The following is a 22,101-nucleotide window of genomic DNA, read 5'->3' on the forward strand; positions in this document are numbered from 1 at the left end:
CTGTTCATTTTTATGTGTATTTTTTATGTGTCTTGGGTTTTTTATGTGTCTTGTTATTTTCACTTTTGTTCTTATATTAGTGTTCTTCCTCATAAGAATTGGGCAAGTCATGTTGGTCATAATCTCCAGGTTGAGATAACTTAAAGTACTGAGACAGTCTTCAAGGATGTGTTGTATCATGCTCAGTTTATTTATTCCCCAAAGTATCTCTGCAGAAATTAGAATTAAAAGCACAGTATTGTAAATAAAGATTAAGAAAGGGTGAGTGGTTCAGCTGCTCATTTTGAGAACATCTTCTCTGGCGTCTTAGTTTTTTAAATTGATATTAAGGTTTTTACCTCATAGACTCGATTCAGTTTATTGGTTTATTGGATCTTTTCCCCTGGACATATTCCATTTCTTTCTGCTGGAGCTGTTCTGTTGAGGCTGAGTGTTTTGAAAGCATATTATGTGTCTTTTTTTTTTCAGTTTACAGTTCAGCTGCCCTGCATATTAAGGTTATCTTTCAGTATACCACTTCAGCAATATATACCAGTTGTATAATAGCATACACTTTGCAGTCTACTTTGTTGCAATAAAACTATTTAAAATATTACTCAGTGAAAAGCATAACTACAAATTCATATGAACAAAATTCACCTCTGTATTTGAAATACTGTGTCTTTTTATATACTTCCCTAGAAATGTATTGAAAATTAGAACATACAGAAGAAGATAAGCACGAAGCATCCATGCTGCTCTCAGTGGTTGCAGTTCAGTCACTTTGCTCCTTTGCTCTGTTGCAGACGGTTCGCCATGGCTTTCCTTACCTACCCACTGCCTTAGCGTTTGACCCAGTGCAGAAAATCCTGGCAATCGGAACAAGAACAGGAGCCATTCGAATGTATCCTTTCTCATTCACAATTTGCAGCATTTCTGTGTCTTTGTAATACAGGGATGGGAATTACCTTCCTCAAGCACTCAGGTAAGGCTACAGTTGTTATGTTCTACTTCATTTTGCTTTATGAGACAAACTGGAAAAAGATGTGCTGTTGAGGAATCAACCAGGTCCCTAAGGGGTTCAAAGAACAATTTCTGATTGCATTCTTCGCATATGGTTTTGGCATATATTGGTTAAGATAAAACAGAATTGATCTTTTTCAGCATCCCAAGTTAAAGTGGACAGCAAAGTGATAATGAGCAAATTGTGAATGTTGTGCTAGCAATAAATAAATTCATTGCTGCAATGCAGTTAGCCAGTGTTAAATTGCAGTTAGATGGCTGTGTATGAAATTATTGAGGTACTTTCAAGTGAATGGTGGGAAATAAGTGATTTTAGGACAGAATTCATCTCTTCCCAGAGGAGAAGGTGAAGCACTATAAAAGTGCCTATTTCTTTTTGTTAATTATAAAGGTACTTCAGTGCCAGCAATTTATGTGCTGTTTTTAATACAGTAGGATTTAGAAGTTAGAAGTCTATTCAGAATAAATTTAATTACAAGGTAATTAAAATTTGAAGACTTAAATTAAAGAAAAAATTAAGAATATTTAAATGTGATGTATTTAAAAATGTTTCTCTACATAATTTTCTTAGTTTGGCATGGTTCCAATGTTTTCCACTTCAGTGAAAATACATATAAAACAAGGAAGAAAGGAGAAAGGAAGGTTTAGAAGTTACAGAGTACAGAACTAATAAACCAATTTTTTTTTCAGACTTTTTGTAGCCAAATAAATTATAGGTTTAAAGTAGGGGACAATGCTGTATGAAACAGCAATATAATATTTTCTGGTTCTTTTGCTATCCCTGTTCCCAAGGTAACTGAAAATGCAATGAACCCAAGGCAGGTTACAAAGTAAAGAAAAATCTCCTTGTGGAAAACAAGCCTGTGTGTCATGTAATATTACTAAAACTTTGGTTCTTCCATTTTTGGGTACTCTTGGTCTGAACAGTTGCATTTTCCTAAGCCTCAGTTTCTATCTGACCCAGAATTTCTCACAAGACTCAACTAAACCTCAAGTTATATCACAAACTTTGCTTTGATAGTTCTACTCTTTATTTCTTACCTATGTGAAGTAGATTGAATATATTATGTTCAAATGCAAAGAAGAAAATGTCCATGGATTTGTGTACCTTTGAGAAGTACAAGTCTAGTAGTCATGGTTTCTTCTTCTTTTTAGAGGTATGCAAGGTTAAAAATCTGGGGCTTTGTCCTTGGAAGCTTCACTGATATCTTCAGAGTGAGGGTATTGGGAATTTCATGGTAGAAGTAGGAGGAAGACCTTGCAGAAGATTGACTCCTGTGCCCACCTCTTCTTTCCATCTCAGCAGTGTGGCGTTTCTAGGAGCAGTGCTGTCACTGGCTAGGCATCCTTTATCTCTACAAATCTCTCCTTTGAGGAAAATTCAGGTACAGAGCCTGAATTAAACCAGGTTCATGTAGAATTAATTTAAACCTGCATGTCTCCTGACACAGGAAATGGAACATGAATTGGAAAAATTGCTATATCCCTAAGCTTATATAAAATTCTCTATATATTTTCTATAAAAATAGATTATAAAGAGTTAGCAGAAGGGAAAAGAATGTTTTTCAAAGTGTCCTTCCTTTTAACATTTCTTCTCCTGTTTGCTAGCAAACTCCTACCTCATTCATGGAAAAATTTCTACCAGTGCTAGTATCTTAAGCAAGCAAGCGCAGCAGGATTACCAGGGAATTTGATTTTTTTTTTTTTGTTTTTTTTTTTGTTTTTTTGTTTTTTGGAAGATATGTCATAGGATAAATGCTTCTCAGCTTAGTCACAGAGAGCCTGGTGTGCTTAATTGAGCCCTGAGTTAATGGAAACTGTGCTTTGAAGACAGAGGGTACCATAAAAAGAATTACTTATTTATTCATTTTAACCGAGGTTTCTCCACTTGGCTGTAAGTTTTGCAGAACATATTACATAAAAAACCTACTTGTGGACTTATAAATTTGCAGTGAAAGAGGCCCTAAGACTACCCCCAGAACACCACTCATTTAAGCCAGTCTTGTTGCAGATGTTTGTAGTTGTTGAAATCAGGCAATAAAATTCAAGTAATGATGTAACAGATTAAGTATTACATCTGAAAGTACAGTTCATAATGTGGGGTTTTTTTAGCAAACTAAGGAAAATACAGGTTTTTGTGGCTCTGAGTTTTGCACAGTATCCTGTAAAAATACTTTTTAACAGAACTGTACAATTTCATTCTGCTATGAGTAGGTCATATAAGAAAAAGGGAACTCTTTCTATACATACATTGTGTTTGACTGGTGTTTCTAAACAGTACTGTTGATGGAGTGAAAGCACAGACTACTTGGCTGCCATTAAAGAAATTTACCTCCTTCTTTATTTGTTTGCTTACTGGTGTTGCCAAAGGGAACACAAAAGGATGGGAATACTGAATTTATGTTTAATATTCATGTGATGATGTAGAACAAGTTTTGCTGTGATGAGTCCAAGACACATGATTATATTATTGCCTCCTTGACTTTCTGAAAGATTCACAAGGTATTGGTATTTCTACTGGTCACAAGTTAACGGGTCTCAATATTAATGTCCAACATCAGGCCTTCAGGTGATCATTTTGAGTGATCCAGCAGCAGTACTGAAGTTGACCATGTTAAACTGTCCAGAAGTAGAGCATATTCATAAGCTGCCATTAGGGTGCAGAGATGGAAGTTCATTTTGGTATGGCAGTCAATTTTTTTCTCCTAGATTTCTTTTCAAGGTGCTTAGATGCAACTGCTCTCTCTAGCTTCTGTTGCACTGGGAATTGTTGTTGCTATGCTCTACTGATCCTCCCAGTCTCTGTGGGTTTCCCAAAGAAGTTCAAAGAATTGCAGGCTACCTCCAGCACTGCAAACCATCAATGGTAGTATCCCTACTACCAACACAAACTAACAAAGTCTGCAAATAAAGGGTCAAAACCCTGCTCCTGAAACAGTTGCTCTGGCATCTGGTCATTCTTTACCTTTGTCCTAAAGACAGCAAATTTCATTTTTCCTTTGAGGTATTTTCTTCCTGTTGGAAGCCTGTTCCCAGCTCCCATACTTGTGATCATTGTTCAGATCATTGCTTGACATCACTCTAAGTGGAATATCCTTGCTTCAGGAAAATACATGCTATGAAGAGGGACTATGAAATGGAATTCCTTTTCTTATTGTCTCCATATCCATCTTCTCTAGTCCCAGTGTGAAGAACCTTCTGACACAATAAAACCAACTGTGCAGTCTCTGGTTGCTGTCAGAGAAGGTTCTGTATCACCATATAAGGAGGTGAGAAATTAAGATACTTGGTCAGACTTAAGTCTCTACTTGATTTCAGAGGAAAAAGAGAAGTCTGGGGATTTTTCGCATTCTCCGTCTAAATAAATAGATTAAAGTCAGTATTGTTAACAGTGATTATTCCAGTAACAGATCTGAAGGAGCAGCATGCTGGGCTCAGATTTTAGGATGCATATTTCTATATTGTCAATTATTCAGCTGACAAATTCTTGTTAAAATTCATTCTAAGTACTTCCTGGAGTCACTGAGTCCTTTCCTTTGGAGTTCTTTTATTGCATCAGAGCTGTGTTTAGCCATTGCAGCTCTCTACTTCAAACATGCAGAATACTGTATCTACTCTTTTTTTTAAAATCAAACTGCTGATTATTTAGTGGTCAATTGCAGTGAGAAATTCTGAAAGACACTCTTCTCTAGCTATTACCATTTTTGCTTATCATGAAATGAGAGGAAGTTTGTCTTAAATCCAGTGCAAAGAAAACCTACTGGGTCCAGAATGGCCTCTAGAAAACTGAAAATTCACCATCAAACAGGTTTACATTAGTAATATGGTTTTGTATGGGTTTTAGTATGATCTGGTGCTGGTTTTGGTACATATTCTTTAGACTTTTAGGCTCCATATTGTCATGGATGCAGGTTGTGGGGTATGCAGATCTTCACTTTCACTGTTAGTTGCTTGAGCAATGCTGTAAGACATCTGCAACCCATGCAAGGCTTTTCCAGTAGGCACAGCTGTTTTTTAGCCACATTATCAGAAAATAATGGCCATTATCAGTGGCCATTTTATATCTAGGCAAACAAAACATTATTCTGGCTAGCTGACACATGACAGTGGAAGCATTGCTCTATCCCCACCTTTAGCTTAGCTGCCCAGTCCTGACCCTGCCTTTGCTCCAATTCTGCTGCTTGTCAGATCTATTTCTGTGAGCCATCCAATGCACTAACCTGAAAAAATACCAGTTCTTCTGCTGTGCTACTTTTTTTGCCAGATTAACAAACTGATTTATCTGGTGCTTACCTCCAATGTTAGTCAGAATGATGCATAAAGAAAGTGGAAGGAGTGCAGTTGGGACTGGATAAGAGAAGGAAATGGGGGAGTAAGAAAATTTTGGCACTAAGGAGCAGGTCATTAAATTGACTTGTCTTAGTGGATGAAATTGCATCTGATAAATTCAAGGATGGCAGATTGCAGCCATCTATGAAATTTGCTACAAAATAGTCTTTCAGTTTTGAGTGGTATAGAAGATATCATCTCTTTTACTTATGTTAAAAAAATCTTCATGTAAAGCCATTTGCAAATCACAAGAATTCTACAGGTTCTGCTCAAGGGAGATTCTGCTTTAGAATCGTATTTGGAATAACTTTTTCTGGCCTGTTTTCTGTACTTCTTCCAATGCTTTAATAGGAAGAGTGATTTTTGAATGTCAAATAAGGTGCAGCAACACTTATTTTAACAGGTGTGTTTTATGAAGAAACAAACATGACTTCAAAAAGGCCAATGGCATCCTGGCCTGTGTCAGCAATAGTGTGGCCAGCAGGACCAGGGCACTGATTGTCCCCTGGTACTCAGCCCTGGTGAGGCCAGACCTCAAATCCTGTGTCCAGTTCTAGGCCCCTTTCTAAAAGAAAGATATTGAGGTGCTGGAGTGTGTCCAGAGGAGGGAAACAGAGCTGGGGAAGGATCTGGAGCACAAGTCCTATAAGGAACTGCTGAGGGAGCTGGGGGTGTTTATCCTTGTGAAAAGGAGGCTTGGGGGGACCTTATCACTCTCAAGTACTTGAAAGGACAAAAGAAAATGGCCTTGGATTGTGCAGGGGAAGTTTAGATTGGATCTTAGGAAAAATTACTTTGCTGAAAGGGTTGTCCAACCCTGGAACGGGCTGCTCTGGGAAGTGGTGGAATCACCAGCTCTGGAAGTGTTCAAAAGTCATGCAGAGGTGGCACTGAGGGACATGGTTTAGTGGTGGACTTTTTAGTGCTGGGTTAGTGGTTAGACTCAATGGTCTTGGAAGTCTTTTCCAAGCTAAGTTATTTTATAAGACCATTATCTTTTTGTGAAACAGCCAGTAATCATATCTTCAATTCCAGAGTAACTGTGCCAAGTAAAGGGGAAGGTGAAATCTAAACCCAAGATAGCTCTGTTGAACGTCATGGATCTTCAGCAGCTGATATACACAGAGAGACTGTATTCCTGGGAGGTAGAACTGAGGCTGTTTGTGCACTCTAAAAAAAAGAAAATCTGGCAAAGAAGATAAATAGCGCTAATTAAATCATTGCTGGCAGAGTTCTGAGTAGGCATGGAATTTTACAGTAGCTAAAGGAAATGTGGTAAAGAATGTTTGACATCAGGTTGGATGCACTTTAAAAGAAAAGAGGAGAATGTAACTTGGGGTTTTAGTCTGTGAGAAGGGTGGCATAAAAGCTAAATATAAATTGTGACAGATTTACTCTCCCTGGAACTGCTGCCTTTTAATCTAAACAAGGTTTCAGTAGTTCCTTATCCTTAAAATAAGCCAACTGTGTTCTCTGCTGTTTACTCTGTGTGATTTATTGGGCAGATGGAATGGGGGTAGCACAGACAAGATCATAAACCCAAAGTTCTATTGTTTGAAATGGAGGAATCATTGATACATTTCATCTTTTGTCTCATTGGACAATGTATTTGAGATTTTTGCAGAGAACTTGAGCTATTCAGGAATGCAAACTTCACTGAGAGTCAGTACTCCTAATATAAGTTCTTTTAAAAATTCCCCTGGAAATCAACATACAAATGTCTATTTTTGTGTGTATAGATAGCTAAATAGTTTATTACAGAAATGAATTTATTGTCAATCTACAAGAATAAAAAATATTGTAAAAGATACCAAAATAATCAAATTTACCTTTATTACTAAATCCAACAGAACCAGAGTTTGGAGATTTTTTCTATGTTAAGACTACTATGCATTTGGTTATGTGTGCATTCATATATATATACACATAAATATATACAGATATATAAACATATAGGTATAGATATATATTAGGTTTCTGCACACATGCATAAATTTGGGTCCTGGGTTTGTTAGTTTCCCAAGCCTCTTCCATGCTTTTTAAGTAAGGAGACTGAATATGTTACAGTTAAATGTACTGGACTTCCTTCACTTTCAGTTGCTGTTTATCTAGGAGATAAAAATGGAATCTGACATCTGCAAACAAATCTACTGAGAAAATGTAGATTTTTATATATTTGGAGATGCATGTAAAACTGGCATACAGGTGGATGACTCTGGCAGCATTTCAAGTGGAGCTGATGACTGCATTTATGAACAATATCTGAAAAAATGCTTTCTGGATATCTGTTACAAGGGGGGTTTTGAGTATAATAAAAAAAACCCTCAACTTACTCTCATAGTGAAATTATGACTACTGGTGATAGTCAACTCTTTCAAATAAGTGATGTGTCTTAATTAGACCTTGTGTCAGCTTTAGAGCTTTCCCTACCTTCTTTGTTCCAAACTTTGTCATCAACAGAAGTGTTGATGTGCATAGGAAAAAAAGTACATCAATTTGCCCTCCTTACCAGTCTGCTAATTATCTTTTTTAGACAAATATCCATGACCTAAATTTGGCAGACATCCTTAAACCACAGAAATTTGTAGTCATACTACACACTTAGTTATTTTGACACTTTTCTTCTTTTGCTTTTATCTGGCAGATACTCTTGATGGTAGAGGGAATTGATACTTCTCCAAATAACTTAGGAAAGCTAATATCTAGTAAAAGACAAACCCAAAGTACACAGACACATGCAGCAGGAGCATTTTAGTGTTGTGAAAGGAGACCTATTTTTTTCTAGGCACTCTACAGGCACTCATTCAATTTAAATTCTTGATGACTTCTTGAAGTTAGGTGCCTTTCTTGCACATGTAATGGAGGGAGACCAGGGATGAAAGGGAGCTGTGGAGGATTGAATGCCCATTATGAGGTAGAAAGACTTCAGTGACTCTGAATAATTGTTTCTGCATTGGGAATACCTAAGGAGAAGTTTCTGAAGCCAAAGAGTTCCCCCATGAGGATCTTGCACAGCAAGAAACATGAACCATGTCATGTGATGAGTGGTTCAGTAGGAAGTGGGACAGACACAGTCACACACTATTTCAGCCTAAATCTCAAGGAAAGGTGTAGGATAAAAGCACAGTTTTTCCTGAGGTTCAAGAAATGGGGAGATGAGCAAAACAGAGACTATGATCTCATTCAGGAGAGGGGTGAGGGGGGGAAGGTTTTCTTGAAGAAGTTCTCTTCCCTCATCCATGGTCAGCCCTCTTTCCCTAACTGACCTAGTTTCACTCCAGTTCTTACAGCTCTTAGATTTCTCTTCCTCACCCCTGACCTGTCTTTTCTTAGTGGCATTAAGCAAGCAATATTCTTTCAATCTCCATCTTGCACCTGTCCTGTGCAAAGCAGTCTCTGAATTACATCTTTTTCTAAGGAGACTGTTCAAGTCAAGAACCAAGATGTTTACCAGGTGCTTCAGATCCACATTCAAAGCCACACTTGAGTACAAAAAGAAGAATTAAAAAAGACCATCATGGGAGAAGCCAAGTTTGTCCAAAAGAGATTGTGGATCAAGAGCTATCAGAAAATGAATAGCTGAAGTAGCCAAGTCTTAGAGGGCATTAAAGAATGTAAGTGTGGCATCAATCTCTTTGTCCAGAGAGAGCGCAGGGAGGGGAAGTGACCCAGAAATTTTGTGAGTCTGCTCCTCTTTAGTGCTGTTATGGAGATATTCTGGTGTTTTATCAACACTGTTTTAGTCTTGTATGAAAACACATCGCCCTGCAGGCCTCCATGAAGAAAATCAGCTCCATTTCAGCCAGACACAGCACACTTCTCAAAGATTCTGCAGTACTGTTTGTTTGAACTGTTGTTGTTTTCAGACAATGGTGAGTGGAAATTCAGCGCTCTTAACATGCTTTAATTGTAAAACTGATAATTTGAGCAGAAAAAGGCTAGATCTTCTCTCTAATTACTGGCAATAACTATGCTTTCCACTAATCAGTTTTTGGATTTTTTTCATTTTATTGAATAAATAGTAGCATATATCTATATGGTATAAAATAGATATACCCTATATAGTATATTTATATGTTGACATTCAACATTAACCCTAAAAAATGCTCACAGATAGCATAAGAAAAAAATATTGGAATATGGTTCTTTAGTACTATAGTTGGTTTCTGGTTGGGTTTTTTGAGTGGCTGCTCCAAAAAGGCCCCAGTCACTGAATACACTACATTTTAAACAGCTACAAGAAGTGCATTTTAAATGCTGTGACTTTTAGAGGAGTTTGACTTTCTGTTTTGTTATTTAGCTGTATTTTCTGCAATGCAGAATTGATAGCTCTGTGACATATTTATGTATTTCAGTTGCTTCAGTAAATAAATAAGGATTGACTGAATTATGTGGTCTGATCTGATACACACTGATTTCAAAAGCACCATGCTTTTATTATGAGATGAATCAATATGAGATGTGTGGTAGAAGAATACATTTGAGTATATTCATATAGTAGGCAAGCGAGTGGCTTTAGTCAATATTCTCTTGGAAACTATGATCAGAACATACCAACTTAGGCTTTTAAAATATTTTTCTTAATATTTTTTCTCTAGTTACTTGCAATATATAAGTTCACATTTGCAAATAATTTCTCCATTTCAGGTGTGGATAGGTGTGTGCCCCAGTTCCCATTAGATTTTAACAACAGGGCTTTCTTTTTCACAGCAATTTTATTAATCTTAATTTGTAGATTTTGAGACATTCCACCTTAACTTATATGCTTAGAACTAAGGAGAGACTAATATAATGCATCAATACTTTATCTGTTGAAGAACTGGATTTAAAATTTCTGCAAACATCCTACATTCTATTTAGTAGATTATTTGCATCATTTTTATACCAATATATTTTATCTAACTGGCAAAATTCATGAGAGTGGCATCATTTTGAAACCCAAGAATACAGTCTCATATATAAAAATCAAGTCAAAAGTTAATATTGTTTTATGATAGAACACTAAAACGATTGATCAGTCTTCTCAGCAGCCTCTGTTACAGGATTAGGATCTGGCAGACCATCTCAGAGCAAGTGTAGCAGATCAGACTGAATGTAAAATGAAGCAGAAGGGTTTGTGCTCATCCACTGCCTTGTACTGTGGATGTACAGAGTTGAGATGTGGGACTGTCAGTTCAATTTTCATAGCAGAATGTTTAAACCTACACATCCCGTTGCACACAACATTTTTCCTACCAGACCATATATAGCTGTGAGGTATTTTTTATCTTAAAGTGTTGCACTTTATAGGAAAAGCAAGTGCAACCCAGTGTTTATAGGATAATGATTTAGTCACATAATTTAAAGGGGGGATCTTGCATTCCAGTCTGTGCTCAAGGGCAGATTATAAATTTTCCTTGGAACAGTGACTAGATGCAATAGTTATAACCTGTGAAGTCCTTCTCATTTTTGTAGATCATGTTATCTTAGCAAGACAGATGGAATATCTATTTCATAATAGCTTCGTGTGTTTGTTTCACAGAAGCTGTTCATAAAATATTAGTTTGTAGTGGAAGATCAAATGGTACCCAGTAGATTTGGTGATTTCAAAGTAGCACTTAAATTCAGAGCTGCCTGTCTGTACCCATTGCTCTTGTCTTTGGTAAACTCATTTATTTTATATAAGCAGATCATTGGATACCATCCACAGGTTGTAATAGGGGTGGAACCTAAGACCTCCACATCCTAGGTGAAAACCTGCTAGCCATGATTCTTGTTCCATCTCTCTTAATTGAGTATTCCCTCCTGTCTCAAACTCCCACATCCTGCCCTCCTGAGCTGAGCAAGTCAAGAGTTGCTGTGGTTCCAAGTAGGGTGTGGTCAGGACACTGTGCTTATAGCACTTTTATTTTAAGCAGAATAGCTGTTCTTTTTTTCTACCTTATTATTTTGGGGCACAAAAATAATGTTGCACTGTTAATGGGAAAGCTTTTTCATCCTTTGTCAGTACACCTTTTCATTCATACAATAAGGTGTCTGGTAGATGGAGACACCTGCAAATTTAGAACTGGTCACATGGATTTTTTTGAGAGAAAAGTTCTCATCTTCAGCAAGAGCCAAGACTTGCCTTTTCAAGTCCTTTGGCCTTTAATAAAAAGAGCCTTTAACTTGATTCCTGCTGTTTGTGGCTGTAAAATAGTGAAGTATCAACCAGTGTCAAGAAGTCATTACATTTAATAAATGTAATGCATGGTTTTAAAGGCTTTTAAGATGAAAAATACCACATTTATATTTTCCAGAACAACAGACAGAGAAAATCCATAAATACATTGACATCAGAGTGATGAGCTCTGTTAAAAGCATCTGTGAATTACCAGGTGTGCTTTAATTATGCTTCCACAGTGTGTGCTTTGAATAATATGAATGAATAACCATTCTTGAGTGTGTATTTCTCAATAAAAATAAAAATTTTCTGTAAAATGGACCTTAAATTAAAGATAACTTACCTAAATTAACATCATCATCATCCAGACCATAAGCTTTTCAAGCTGCCAACTTCCTCAAGTAGGATGTCCCAGCTAATAAGAAAACAATATGAGAAATCCCAGTCTTTTCTGAAACAAGAGGAGAAGCAAATTCTCCTGTGAAAATCATCCCTAAGAATGTCTTCTATGCTCCTGAATTTTGTACCTTAGGATCTCTCTAGCATTGCAACTCTCAAATGAAAGGAAATACTAATTAAAAACTGGTTCATTTTATAGGTTCCCTCAGTTTTAATTGATAGATCACTATTTTGGACTCCAGAGTACAAGAATCACTTCATTAGGCTGGCAGTTTTGCTACAGCAAAGAAGCTTTCTGTTTGTAAAGCATAAATTAAATCACTGGGAGATAATAAATGCAATAAGGAAACTGTTGTTTTCATGGCTTCTGAGCAACTTAAGGACAAGATATTTTCCAGTTGTTAAAAAAAAAAGTTTAACGCTTTTAAAAGAATTTATATAATGCTTCCTGCTGCATTCTCCTAGAAGTAGACTAAATCTTCTGCTGTAAGAGAGGGCAGAAGAACGCTGAGTCCTTACTTCTTTCTTTAGAGGAATGGATCTTTTCTGACTTGAAATTCCTTAATTAGTGTAATTCTGAGCAAGCAGGTAGAATGTTGTACCTTCCTTGTCTATTTTAGCTAAACACTGCCAGGGCTTCCCTATTCTAGCTAGCTGTAACCCTTTTTAGGTCTTCACAGAAAAGCTACTAAGAGAGATTATATTAAAGTGAATTCTTTTACTTCTACATTGATACCCTAACCAAAGGAACTCAAACATAGAGTCTTTAGAAATATGCTACAATTAGGTCTGCAGGTTCAGTTCATTTTTCATTAGTCCTTTATCATTTCTGTCCTCACACTTCTTCAGCTTTGCTAATGTCAGGATTCTTCACCAACCTTTTGCTTTGGGGCTGTGTCAGGGTCCTTGTCTGCTTTGCCATACTGTGAGTTGTAGAGAAAGGAAGAAGCACAAACATTACACTTAGAGGAAATGAGGATGAAAGAATAAAATACTGCTTTTTTGAACTACTGCATTTCTCTGTTGTTGGTTTCCTGTCTCATCTCCTGTGAGACTGTTGTTATGTCATGAGGAGAAAAATGAGAAAATTTTGGTGGTTTCATGAAACAGTCTGGTTGGTTGACTGCTCCCAAAGTACAGGAATCAAAGTGTCTGATCTGGTTCCCCTGGCATGTTTCAAAGTGGCTACAGGAACTGAAAGTTCTTCTGTTCTCCCAAGAGGGGCATCAGGTACAGCCAAATTTATTCATCTGGGCAAAAGCCACCAAAGCTGCTGCCACTGAATAGTTAAAAGATTTCTTCTACTTCCCTAGTTTAGAACAGGATCCTGAATGTTGGCAACTGAAAAATCCAGCAATTTCTGCTAATGCGGTGCAGTTTCTCACAAGACAGGTGAAACTTGTGAATGGTGGAGATGGTCAGGAAGAATGTTCACAATCTGTGTGCTCAGTGTTATCTTTGCTATCCAGAAACAAAAATTCCACTGAGGCCTGATGGTTGTCTGGCTACTGGTTTGTCTCTAAGCACCACTAGATGAGGCTCCTGCTATCAACCTGTATAAATAGATCTCTGAGTTTGCAAAGATAAGGAACCAGTAGTTAAGTAGGGTTATCTGCCCTTGCATCTGATATTTCCCATATTTAGAACATCACCTGTGTGATCATCAGCTCCTGGTTTTACAAGGTCTGTGCATGGACAAAAAACAGGCAATGGCAGATTGTTACCTTTTGTTTTGGGGCTTCATCTCAGGATAAATATGTTGCACTTCTGGACTCTGATATGATGTTGGCATCAGGATTTTAATTAAGACAGAATGGAATACAAATGAAGGTTTCACATGCAACTTTAACCCTTCCAGGTGATCATATTTCTGAATTCTTGGCTTTAATTTACATTCTTTAGCATTCCTTTATTGCTTCAGTGTGATCATATAGTAAATAATTATTCAAGATTTGGGTCTGTTTTGCGCTAGTGTTGGAATCACAACTTCTTTTCTTGTAAATCTATTGAAATGTATTTAAAACATCAATGCTAATACTGAGTTAATAATTACATAAATCAGTTGAATTTCAGAAAAAAGACCCCAGATTGTATAAACTATTTCAAAATCTGAATTAGAAATAGCCAAATATATTAAAACCATTGGTTTATTTGCCTTTTAATTAGCAGCTTTGTGTTCCTAATCAAAACTATCATCCTGCTTGCTAGACTTACCTTTAGAATCCAATTTCACTTCAGTATTTCTCATTTTTGCTTTCTCTTCTTCCTTAGTAGAGATTGAAAAGAACTAATACTGTCTATAGTTCCAGCAATGATAAGGGGTAGTCTGTCACTCTTCTGTGGGGCTGTGAGTGACTTTTATGAATGAAATAAAGCCTTCAGAGACATAGAAGGTATCAGAGACATAGAAATCAAGTTAAATCTGCCTGTGTTGCTGCTTATGACCTTGTTAAGTATCTTGGATGAGAGCAAAAGAACCTCCCCCAACTAGATAGTTTGAGAATTTCATAGGAAGTATTTTCAAACTGCCTGAAAAACCAGCAACAGCTTTTGGGAGGAGCAGACTCATGCAAGCATCTCTTTCATTAAAAAAAAAAAAAAAGGAAAATTAATGTCTCATCAACTTTCTTAAATGTGTACTTAGCTTCTTGTTTATCAACCAACGACAAGACCAGTGACAAAATTAGCAAATGTTATTTAAGTGAGAATTTTATGCTGTCCATGGAAACAGTGCTTTTTTTTTTTTTAGTTCTAGTCAGTTAATGGTTATGTAATCATAGTATGTCTGCCCTGGAGCCTTGTTGTCACTGCTCATTGTAGTCATTCTTTAGACATGATTCTGGAAATTTAGGAGGGTATTTTTATCAACAGAATCTTGTAAAGTTATCTTTTAAAGAGAAATTGAGCTGTGAATCTTCCATGTCAGCTTGAAGCTTGTAATCATATAGGATCTTCCATGGGGCTTTTTTATTGCAACAATTCTATTCATCAACACTGCATACAGAGCTGGTTGTAGAGAATCACACATCCCTTCCTAGAATTCCTGCTGTAAGTTTAGATTCTCCTGGTGTGCATAAGCAACTAAACTGATTTTTTCTTCTAGTGGAAATTATACTGAATTTGTCAATTTTGCACATAACCATCATTTAGCTCTTTCATCAAGTTATTTTGGTGTGTTTAAAGATTCTTGCTAACCTTGCTAATCCCAATGGATTTGTCACACGTTTAACTCTTTAGATCTTTAACAGATTAAGAAATATAGGAAAATTTATCACATGTGTACTGTGATACTGTGACTTTATCAAAATGCCATTGTTTTTGGTGACTATCTTCAGAATGTCAAAATCACTACTAAAAGTGGACTGTGCTCCCTTATCTCCCATTCATTTTTTAAATGCTCTTCAATTACTGGAAGATCCTACTGGAAATTTTTGAAGCCCATTAGAATTCAGGTTTTTATTGGCGGTATGTCATATCCTTGTTTTCTGCCATAACTGTTAATCAATGGAGGTATTTTCTCTTGTTTTGTGTCTTCAGTTAGTTTGTTTTCTGTTTAAGGAGACTTTCTGCAGCCTTTTGATACCAGAGAAAGGTTTTTTCCAAGTTCATGACTTTTCAGAGGGCCAAGAAGTATCAAGAGATCAGTATCATATGCATATTTTGGGAGGAATTATTAGTAGTTTTTAGAAAATAATGTTTAGACTAATTTTTTTTTTAAATTTTCTTATTTTAATTTAAAGGTGCTTGCAAGATTCCAGTGTAAGGTTTCCTGTCTTGTAATTTTCTGGATAATCTCAAGTGTCTTTTAGAAGTATTATCTATGCAGTTTGGGAGTGGGCATTGCTAGCATCCATTCTGCCTCATTCCTATGCTCCTTTCAGAGCATAACATAAATATTTTTAAGACTTACTAGTAGTTTATTTGGGGCTTCAGCTGCTGGTTTCTGAACCTACATTTCTGATACCTACATCTTTAATAATCTTACTTAACAGACACACAAACCCACACACAAATAAGGAGTCTGCAGCAGCATAAAGGAATCTTTGCCAGTATACTCTGTTAAAAGCTGAATCAAAGAAATAGTTAATTTTTTAAATATTCTTGTTTGATTGCTTCCTGTAGCCCGGGGAACCCAAAAAATTAATCGGGTTTTGTTGTAGTTATTATTGTTTTTTAAGTTTCTCATTTCCAATGTGATCCAAACATATTACATTTGAGGGTTTTTTTTACCTTTATCTCTCTTAATACTCTGTACAATAGTGTAAATCTAGAGCAACCCTTCTGAGCTGAATGTGGTTATTCCAGATGGATGTTGTACTTTCCACCTCCACATGGCCTGGCAGCACTTTCCCTCAGGTTTTATTCTCCTTATTAAAATAAAATAAAATAAAATGGATGAGCAAGAACATATATTTGCTGATTCTGATAATGGGCAAGGAGTTGTACTAAAAACTGGTTTTACATAAAGAAGTTTGAACAGTTAGCCCAGCTACTGTTCTTACAAAATTTCCATTGTAAAAGCTTTCTTCTGCCTTTCTCAGGAAAAATTACATCAATTTTGGTTCCATCATATTTAATAAGTAACATAGCCTTTACTTGAAATGCATTTAGGCTTTGGGGTTTAGTTTCTTAGATTTTCAAGATAATCCCTCTTATAAGCTAATGCCTATGGGTGTAACACCAAGAAAACTGCAGGGAATTATATAGTTCTGATGGATCTCAATCAGTTTCTTTAAAAAGGAAGTTTAAACACTCTTGAGAAACATTTAATATGTGGGAAGATAGAATGCATTCAGTTTTAATACTTCCGTTTTACATTTGCATGTTTGAACTGATCTGCAAATAAAACAGTTCTAGATCAGTATTTTAAAAGCCATGCCCATATGAATTAAAACTACAAAAAGCAACACTGCAGAATGGGGAAAAAGCAGTATTTTTTAGGGTGACCTTTAATCACCAAGTATCAAAATTATTAAAATGGATATTGTCAGAGCTATCCCAGTTTTTCTGATGTGAGGAAACTGAAGCACTAAAATTATTTAACCCAGTCTTTAATATGAGATGCTTGAAGAGCATAGGCCCTTTGATTTTCAGGCTGGCACTTCAACCACAAGCTGTTCAATTAAATGGCATTTAGTGTGCATGTGTGCATGTTTTTGATGGTGCTCTTACATGTTGTCTTCTAGGTCATAAGGAATTAGAATTTGATTCCCTTACCCTTTTGCTTTGTGGTGCTGTAATAGCAACCAAATGATGTAATGTATTAAGGAGAAGTTACTACATCCTTTATCTTATTTTCCCCATTTACTTTACTGTTGCTGTGGCTTGATCAATAGGTTTAGGATTGCCTTTTACAATCATTGAATGGCATATATATCAAACATGTTCTTTCAGTCAGGTTTTGAGCACTGTGATGCATACACAGGCATTAGTTTAATGTATTGCCACATACAGAAATGCCATGTAGAATCATGGAATAAATAGATTCAGTGTGCACATTCCTCAAATGTAAAAAGAAGTAAAAATTTTGTCACCCAAATGTGTGTCTCTATGTGTTATTTTAGTCCCTATCTGAAGTGATGAAAAATGAAACAGTATACACAAAAAAGAAGAGATTAGAAGATGCTTTTGGCAACTGCACGCTTCCAGATTGCACTTGTATTTTATGGGGGGGAGCTGGGAAAATGCTGCGTAATGTGGCCACCTGTCAGGAAAATTACCACCTGTCTCTAATCTTGATTTTAGTCCTTCATGAAATTAACAGAACAGATAAATAGTGATACCCCTATAAGTGAAAACAGTTGATGGATTGATCTATTTAACAGGGTTACAAACTATTTATTACCCAGATAATAAAAGGCCAAATAAATTCTTTGTACTGTGTATCAGAATATCAAAGTCTCAGGCAGACAGAACTGGCTCTTGAAATGTGTGTGTATGTTAGGTTTTAGGTTCTGTAAGGCTGCATATTAAAAGCCTCTGTTTACATTTCTCTTCCATCTCACTAACACTGCTTTAATTTCAGTTACAGTGGCAAAAGGATAATCACTCTTGTTTAGGAATTCAAACAACTACCAACTATATAATCCATATATATATATGTTATATATGAATATAAATTCATATAGAATTCTATTTTTGGTTTCTCTTACCACCTTTCTCACAAAGAGGGGTTGGGAAACTTCCAGATCCTCCTTTGTCCCTTCTTCCCTGTCTTTTCTCTCTGAAGGATGAGGCAAGGTTAACTATTGAACTGAAACAATGAGTGCATACATGAAAATTTCACGTTGCCTCTACTGCCATAATCAGTCCTCAAGCTCCTTGGTGTGAGTCACATCTTAAAGGAAAAAAATTAATAGGAAAGTACTATTCCTTTTCCTTGTCTCCAACTGTGTTTTGTTACTTATTTCAATCACTTGGGCAACCTCCCTTGCCACTAAATTGTAAAGCTGTGAGGTACTCTACATCTTGCACCCAGAAATACTTTTGTTCTGCTGCAGTCCTGTGTTCTGGAAAACTTTGGGGAACCTGATCTTCATATATATTTGTCATAGATCCTGAACTGGAAGCTTGTGTGTCATCATCTGACTATTTCACTGAGATCGTAACAAGAGATGGTGAACAGGAGAGAGGGAAACTGAAATCATATCTCAGGGAGAGGACACAGTCTTTTCATAATCTTCTGCTGTGGAATACTGTCCTGCTATTGCAGAAAACTCCAGTATTCAGTTCCAGTATCTTCAGACCACTTAGTCTTCATATACTGTGGTATTTCTGCTGTTTCAGAAATCTGCAGGCACCTTTCTGCATTCTCTCAGTATCAGCAGATGCCCACATTAAACTGTCTTAGCAAACCCAGGAGTCCTTCACTCCAGCCTGCCTAGCACTCCTCTGCACATTTCTCAGGTCTGGCATTTGCCTTTCCCTCGGCAGTGTCTCACAGCCTCTCAGCACACCCAGGACATTTTGCCCCTTTTGTTCATCTGTAAGAGCCTCCAGGTTTTGCAGAGCTCTGGTCTTCTGTTGCTATTGTTTGCTGCAGGATATATTGACCATATATACCAATATTTGTAACTGAATGGAAAGAACTTGCAAGTTTCTTCTCCTGCTTGCAGTTGAAGTCTATTCTAGTCATAGCAATTGCTAAAAATGGAACATACAACAAACACCCTAAAACCCAAAAAAATTTTTAAAAAATGCAAAAAACCAAACAAAGAAACAAAAACTAAACCAAATCAGTACGGTTTTTAACTTCTTTCAGTGCAATTGGGTCAGTTGAAAGGAGAGGGAGAATAAATATCATCTGACTTGGACAATTCTCTGAATTCATCAGCAAGTCTCCAGAGATTGTTCAAATACTCTTGCATTTTGAAGAATGTTTTTTTTCCAGTCTTTGTTAAAGCTTAAAGCTTCTAGGGGTGTTGCACCACCGCAGGCTTTGCTAGCTGTGGGCATGCCTAAGCTGAGTGACTGGATTACAGTTGTGGTAGGAGAGAACTCAGCTGGTGAGCTCACATTGTGCCTGGGAATGTGCATAAATGCTGGGAGGTCAGCCCACAATGACCTTTTTGCTGCTGCACATTATTACAGTACTGGGGCTTTGTGAGCTCATTGGGAATTACCTTCCTGAACTGTAGTCACATCTTTGCTGGCTTTATGGTTGTTTTTTTTTAACTAGAGGCTGTACTCTTTTCATATTTTACAGTAACTCATAAATGTTTAAGACAGCTTTTGAGCAATTAGTGCTGTTTCTGCTCTAGAAGTTATGAATTTGTTATGTGCAATGATTTTCATAATGTGTCACCTTAATTTATTTCAGTCAGTTTGGCAAAGAAAAGAAGCAAAACTGAAAACATGTAAGATTGCAGTTTTCTAGTTGCATGAATAATGTGCAATATGAATTCCAATCTATTTTCATGAAAAAAATAACGAATTACTTATTCTACTCTATTCTTAGCCTGGAAATATGCTGACACATGTAATGCATCATGAAAAGTACTTTACACGTGAGTTACCTTGGTTAGCGGCTCACTGGGTCCCCACACTAGTGCTTCCTATTTATGAAGAGACTTTACACTTGAATGCCATTTGTTTCGTAATGCTTAAAGACAAATTACTTTTTACAGCTATAAAAATGTGAAAAAACCTGGTGGACTAAAAATCTGGTTTTTTACAAGCAGTTTAGGGGCTTTTCCTCCTCAGAGATGTCGCCATTGTGTGTTTCTTATTCTTCCTTTGTGCGTGACCTATCAGATTGAAGTGGTTTGTGGAGAGGAAAAGCATTCCCAAGATAAAATACTAGGAGCAACACTAGAAGGATTTTGATGCAGTTTTGTTTTTAGAAATCCACATCAGAAAGCCATTTAAGGCAATGATTTTTTGACTTGTGACCATGGACAAATGTCACATTTTTTCACATCAAGTTGGAAATTACATGTTTATTCGTAATCATTCCCCTCTCAGAATGGGATAATATGGGCTTGATATACTTCCTAGAAATCTTGAGAATTTGTGCCTTTATGAATTCTTGGGTTGCAGGTGAGGTTGATTATTTGACCTTCCTTCAGGATGTCTCCTGCTCAGGCTAGGAATAACCTGGGTATCTGGAAATGATGGATCTGTGCTATGCCCTTGAACTGGTAAGGAAGAGCAGTGCTGCATGTCCTGGACCTTTTCACTGCCACTTTATCTCTTTAAATTTCTCTATTTGCTTCTTCTTATCCTTTTTCTTACCCCTTTGCTTTGAGGGGAAGGTTAGGAGAAGTGTCTTTCTTGCAGCTCTACAGGGAAGGCCAGAAAAAAGTATAAAAATAATGAAATTTTTTCACTTTAGTAGGTTCCTACTTAGGCAGATCCACTTCTTTTATCCTGTAATTGGATTCCCCTTACAATACCTATTTTATAATCCAGGATCAAAATAACTTGAACAATTTTGAAATATAGTCCAGCACATACTATGCTACTGAGGGTTATTAAAATTCTAAAATATTCTTCTAGATATCTACTTGATAAACCTGATACAAATTTGGAATTCCAGTTGCTTATGACTTTACTTAAATTGAAACTTGTGGAAGAAACCAAAACCTTGCAGCAAAAGATGTGTTCTCCTCTTTGCTACTTTAATGTGTGCAGAGCCAACTCACACATTAAATAAAATTTGGTTTGAACTAAACACTTCAAAATATGTTTTGCTTTTAAGGTTATTCGCCCATTAAAACTCATACAAGTGGTTATAAATTTTCCTAGAGCTTCAGATTCCTCCCCATCTTCCATGAGCACAGTGAAAGCTTTGCTTGAAGTTTTACTCTCTTGGTAGGGTGAATGACTGGAAGTCCCATTGTTGAAACACCAAAAACCCTTTCTTTCTGTGCTGATGCAAACAGTGCAAGAAATAAGAAAAAATGAAAGGCTATTTTCCCTGTCTGCATACACTTCCTTTAGACAAGGTATTAATTTACAGTATTTTCTTTTGTAAAATGACACTAGAAATAGGAAGTAAAATTAAGATAGAATCATTTGCTGGTTGCTTTTGCTTGCTGACATTTTGGTTTTAGTATACACTGAGATTTGCATGACAGTTTCACTTCCCATTGTCAGAAAGTAATTTAATCTTACAGTAGGTTCAAGATCTCCAGAAACAAAGTTAAATTAGAAACAAAACTGCCAAAGGGATGTTAAATATACAAAAGAAAGTAGTGGGGAAAGCCAATGAAATATTGTAGACTCTAACAATGTTTTAGAGGCTGGATGCCTTGTGTTAGGTTTCTGATCTATTTAGACAGATAAGAATGGGTTGATATGTTTTTCTGAATTAACAAACTCAAGGTAATTTAACTTTTTTTTTAAATAATGAACACACAGAGAAAATTAGCCATTTTCTCCTTCTCTCTTTTTTCTTAAATCCATTCCTTTATTTTAGGAGTTAAGGACTAAAAATTGTAAAAAGTTGTAATATTTATTTAAGGTTGTCTCAACAGGTGCAGGTGCTCAGCTGATTTAAACTAATCTCTGTGTGTTCTTGCTCTGAGGACTGCTTCCATTCAGTTCCATCCACCACCAGCCAGCACTGCCATCTCTCTCTCTTGCTGCGTGGTGAGCCAGATCTGGGAGCTGGGAAATTCAGTCTAGGGGGAAGGAGTTGTTTTGTCTTTTTCTGTGTAGCTGCTTTTCAGCACAAATGCCTCCCTGTTGTGCTTGTGTGGCAGTGGAATGAGCCACGCTGTCAGCAC

At 36.6% G+C, this 22,101-nt stretch overlaps 1 protein-coding gene across 3 annotated transcripts in view; it reads left to right on the forward strand.

The window, feature by feature from the left end:
* The window catches only part of STXBP5L (syntaxin binding protein 5L), a 184,546-nt gene that overhangs the window by 16,329 nt on the left and 146,116 nt on the right, over positions 1-22,101 (forward strand). For all 3 annotated transcript variants that reach the window (XM_059493339.1, XM_059493340.1, XM_059493341.1), the window contains exon 2: positions 786-883. In XM_059493339.1, the coding sequence (XP_059349322.1) occupies positions 786-883 (98 nt within the window). The remainder of the gene's footprint in view (positions 1-785; positions 884-22,101) is intronic.

This window comes from Ammospiza nelsoni, chromosome 2, assembly GCF_027579445.1.
Source record: "Ammospiza nelsoni isolate bAmmNel1 chromosome 2, bAmmNel1.pri, whole genome shotgun sequence".
Lineage (NCBI taxonomy): Eukaryota > Metazoa > Chordata > Aves > Passeriformes > Passerellidae > Ammospiza > Ammospiza nelsoni.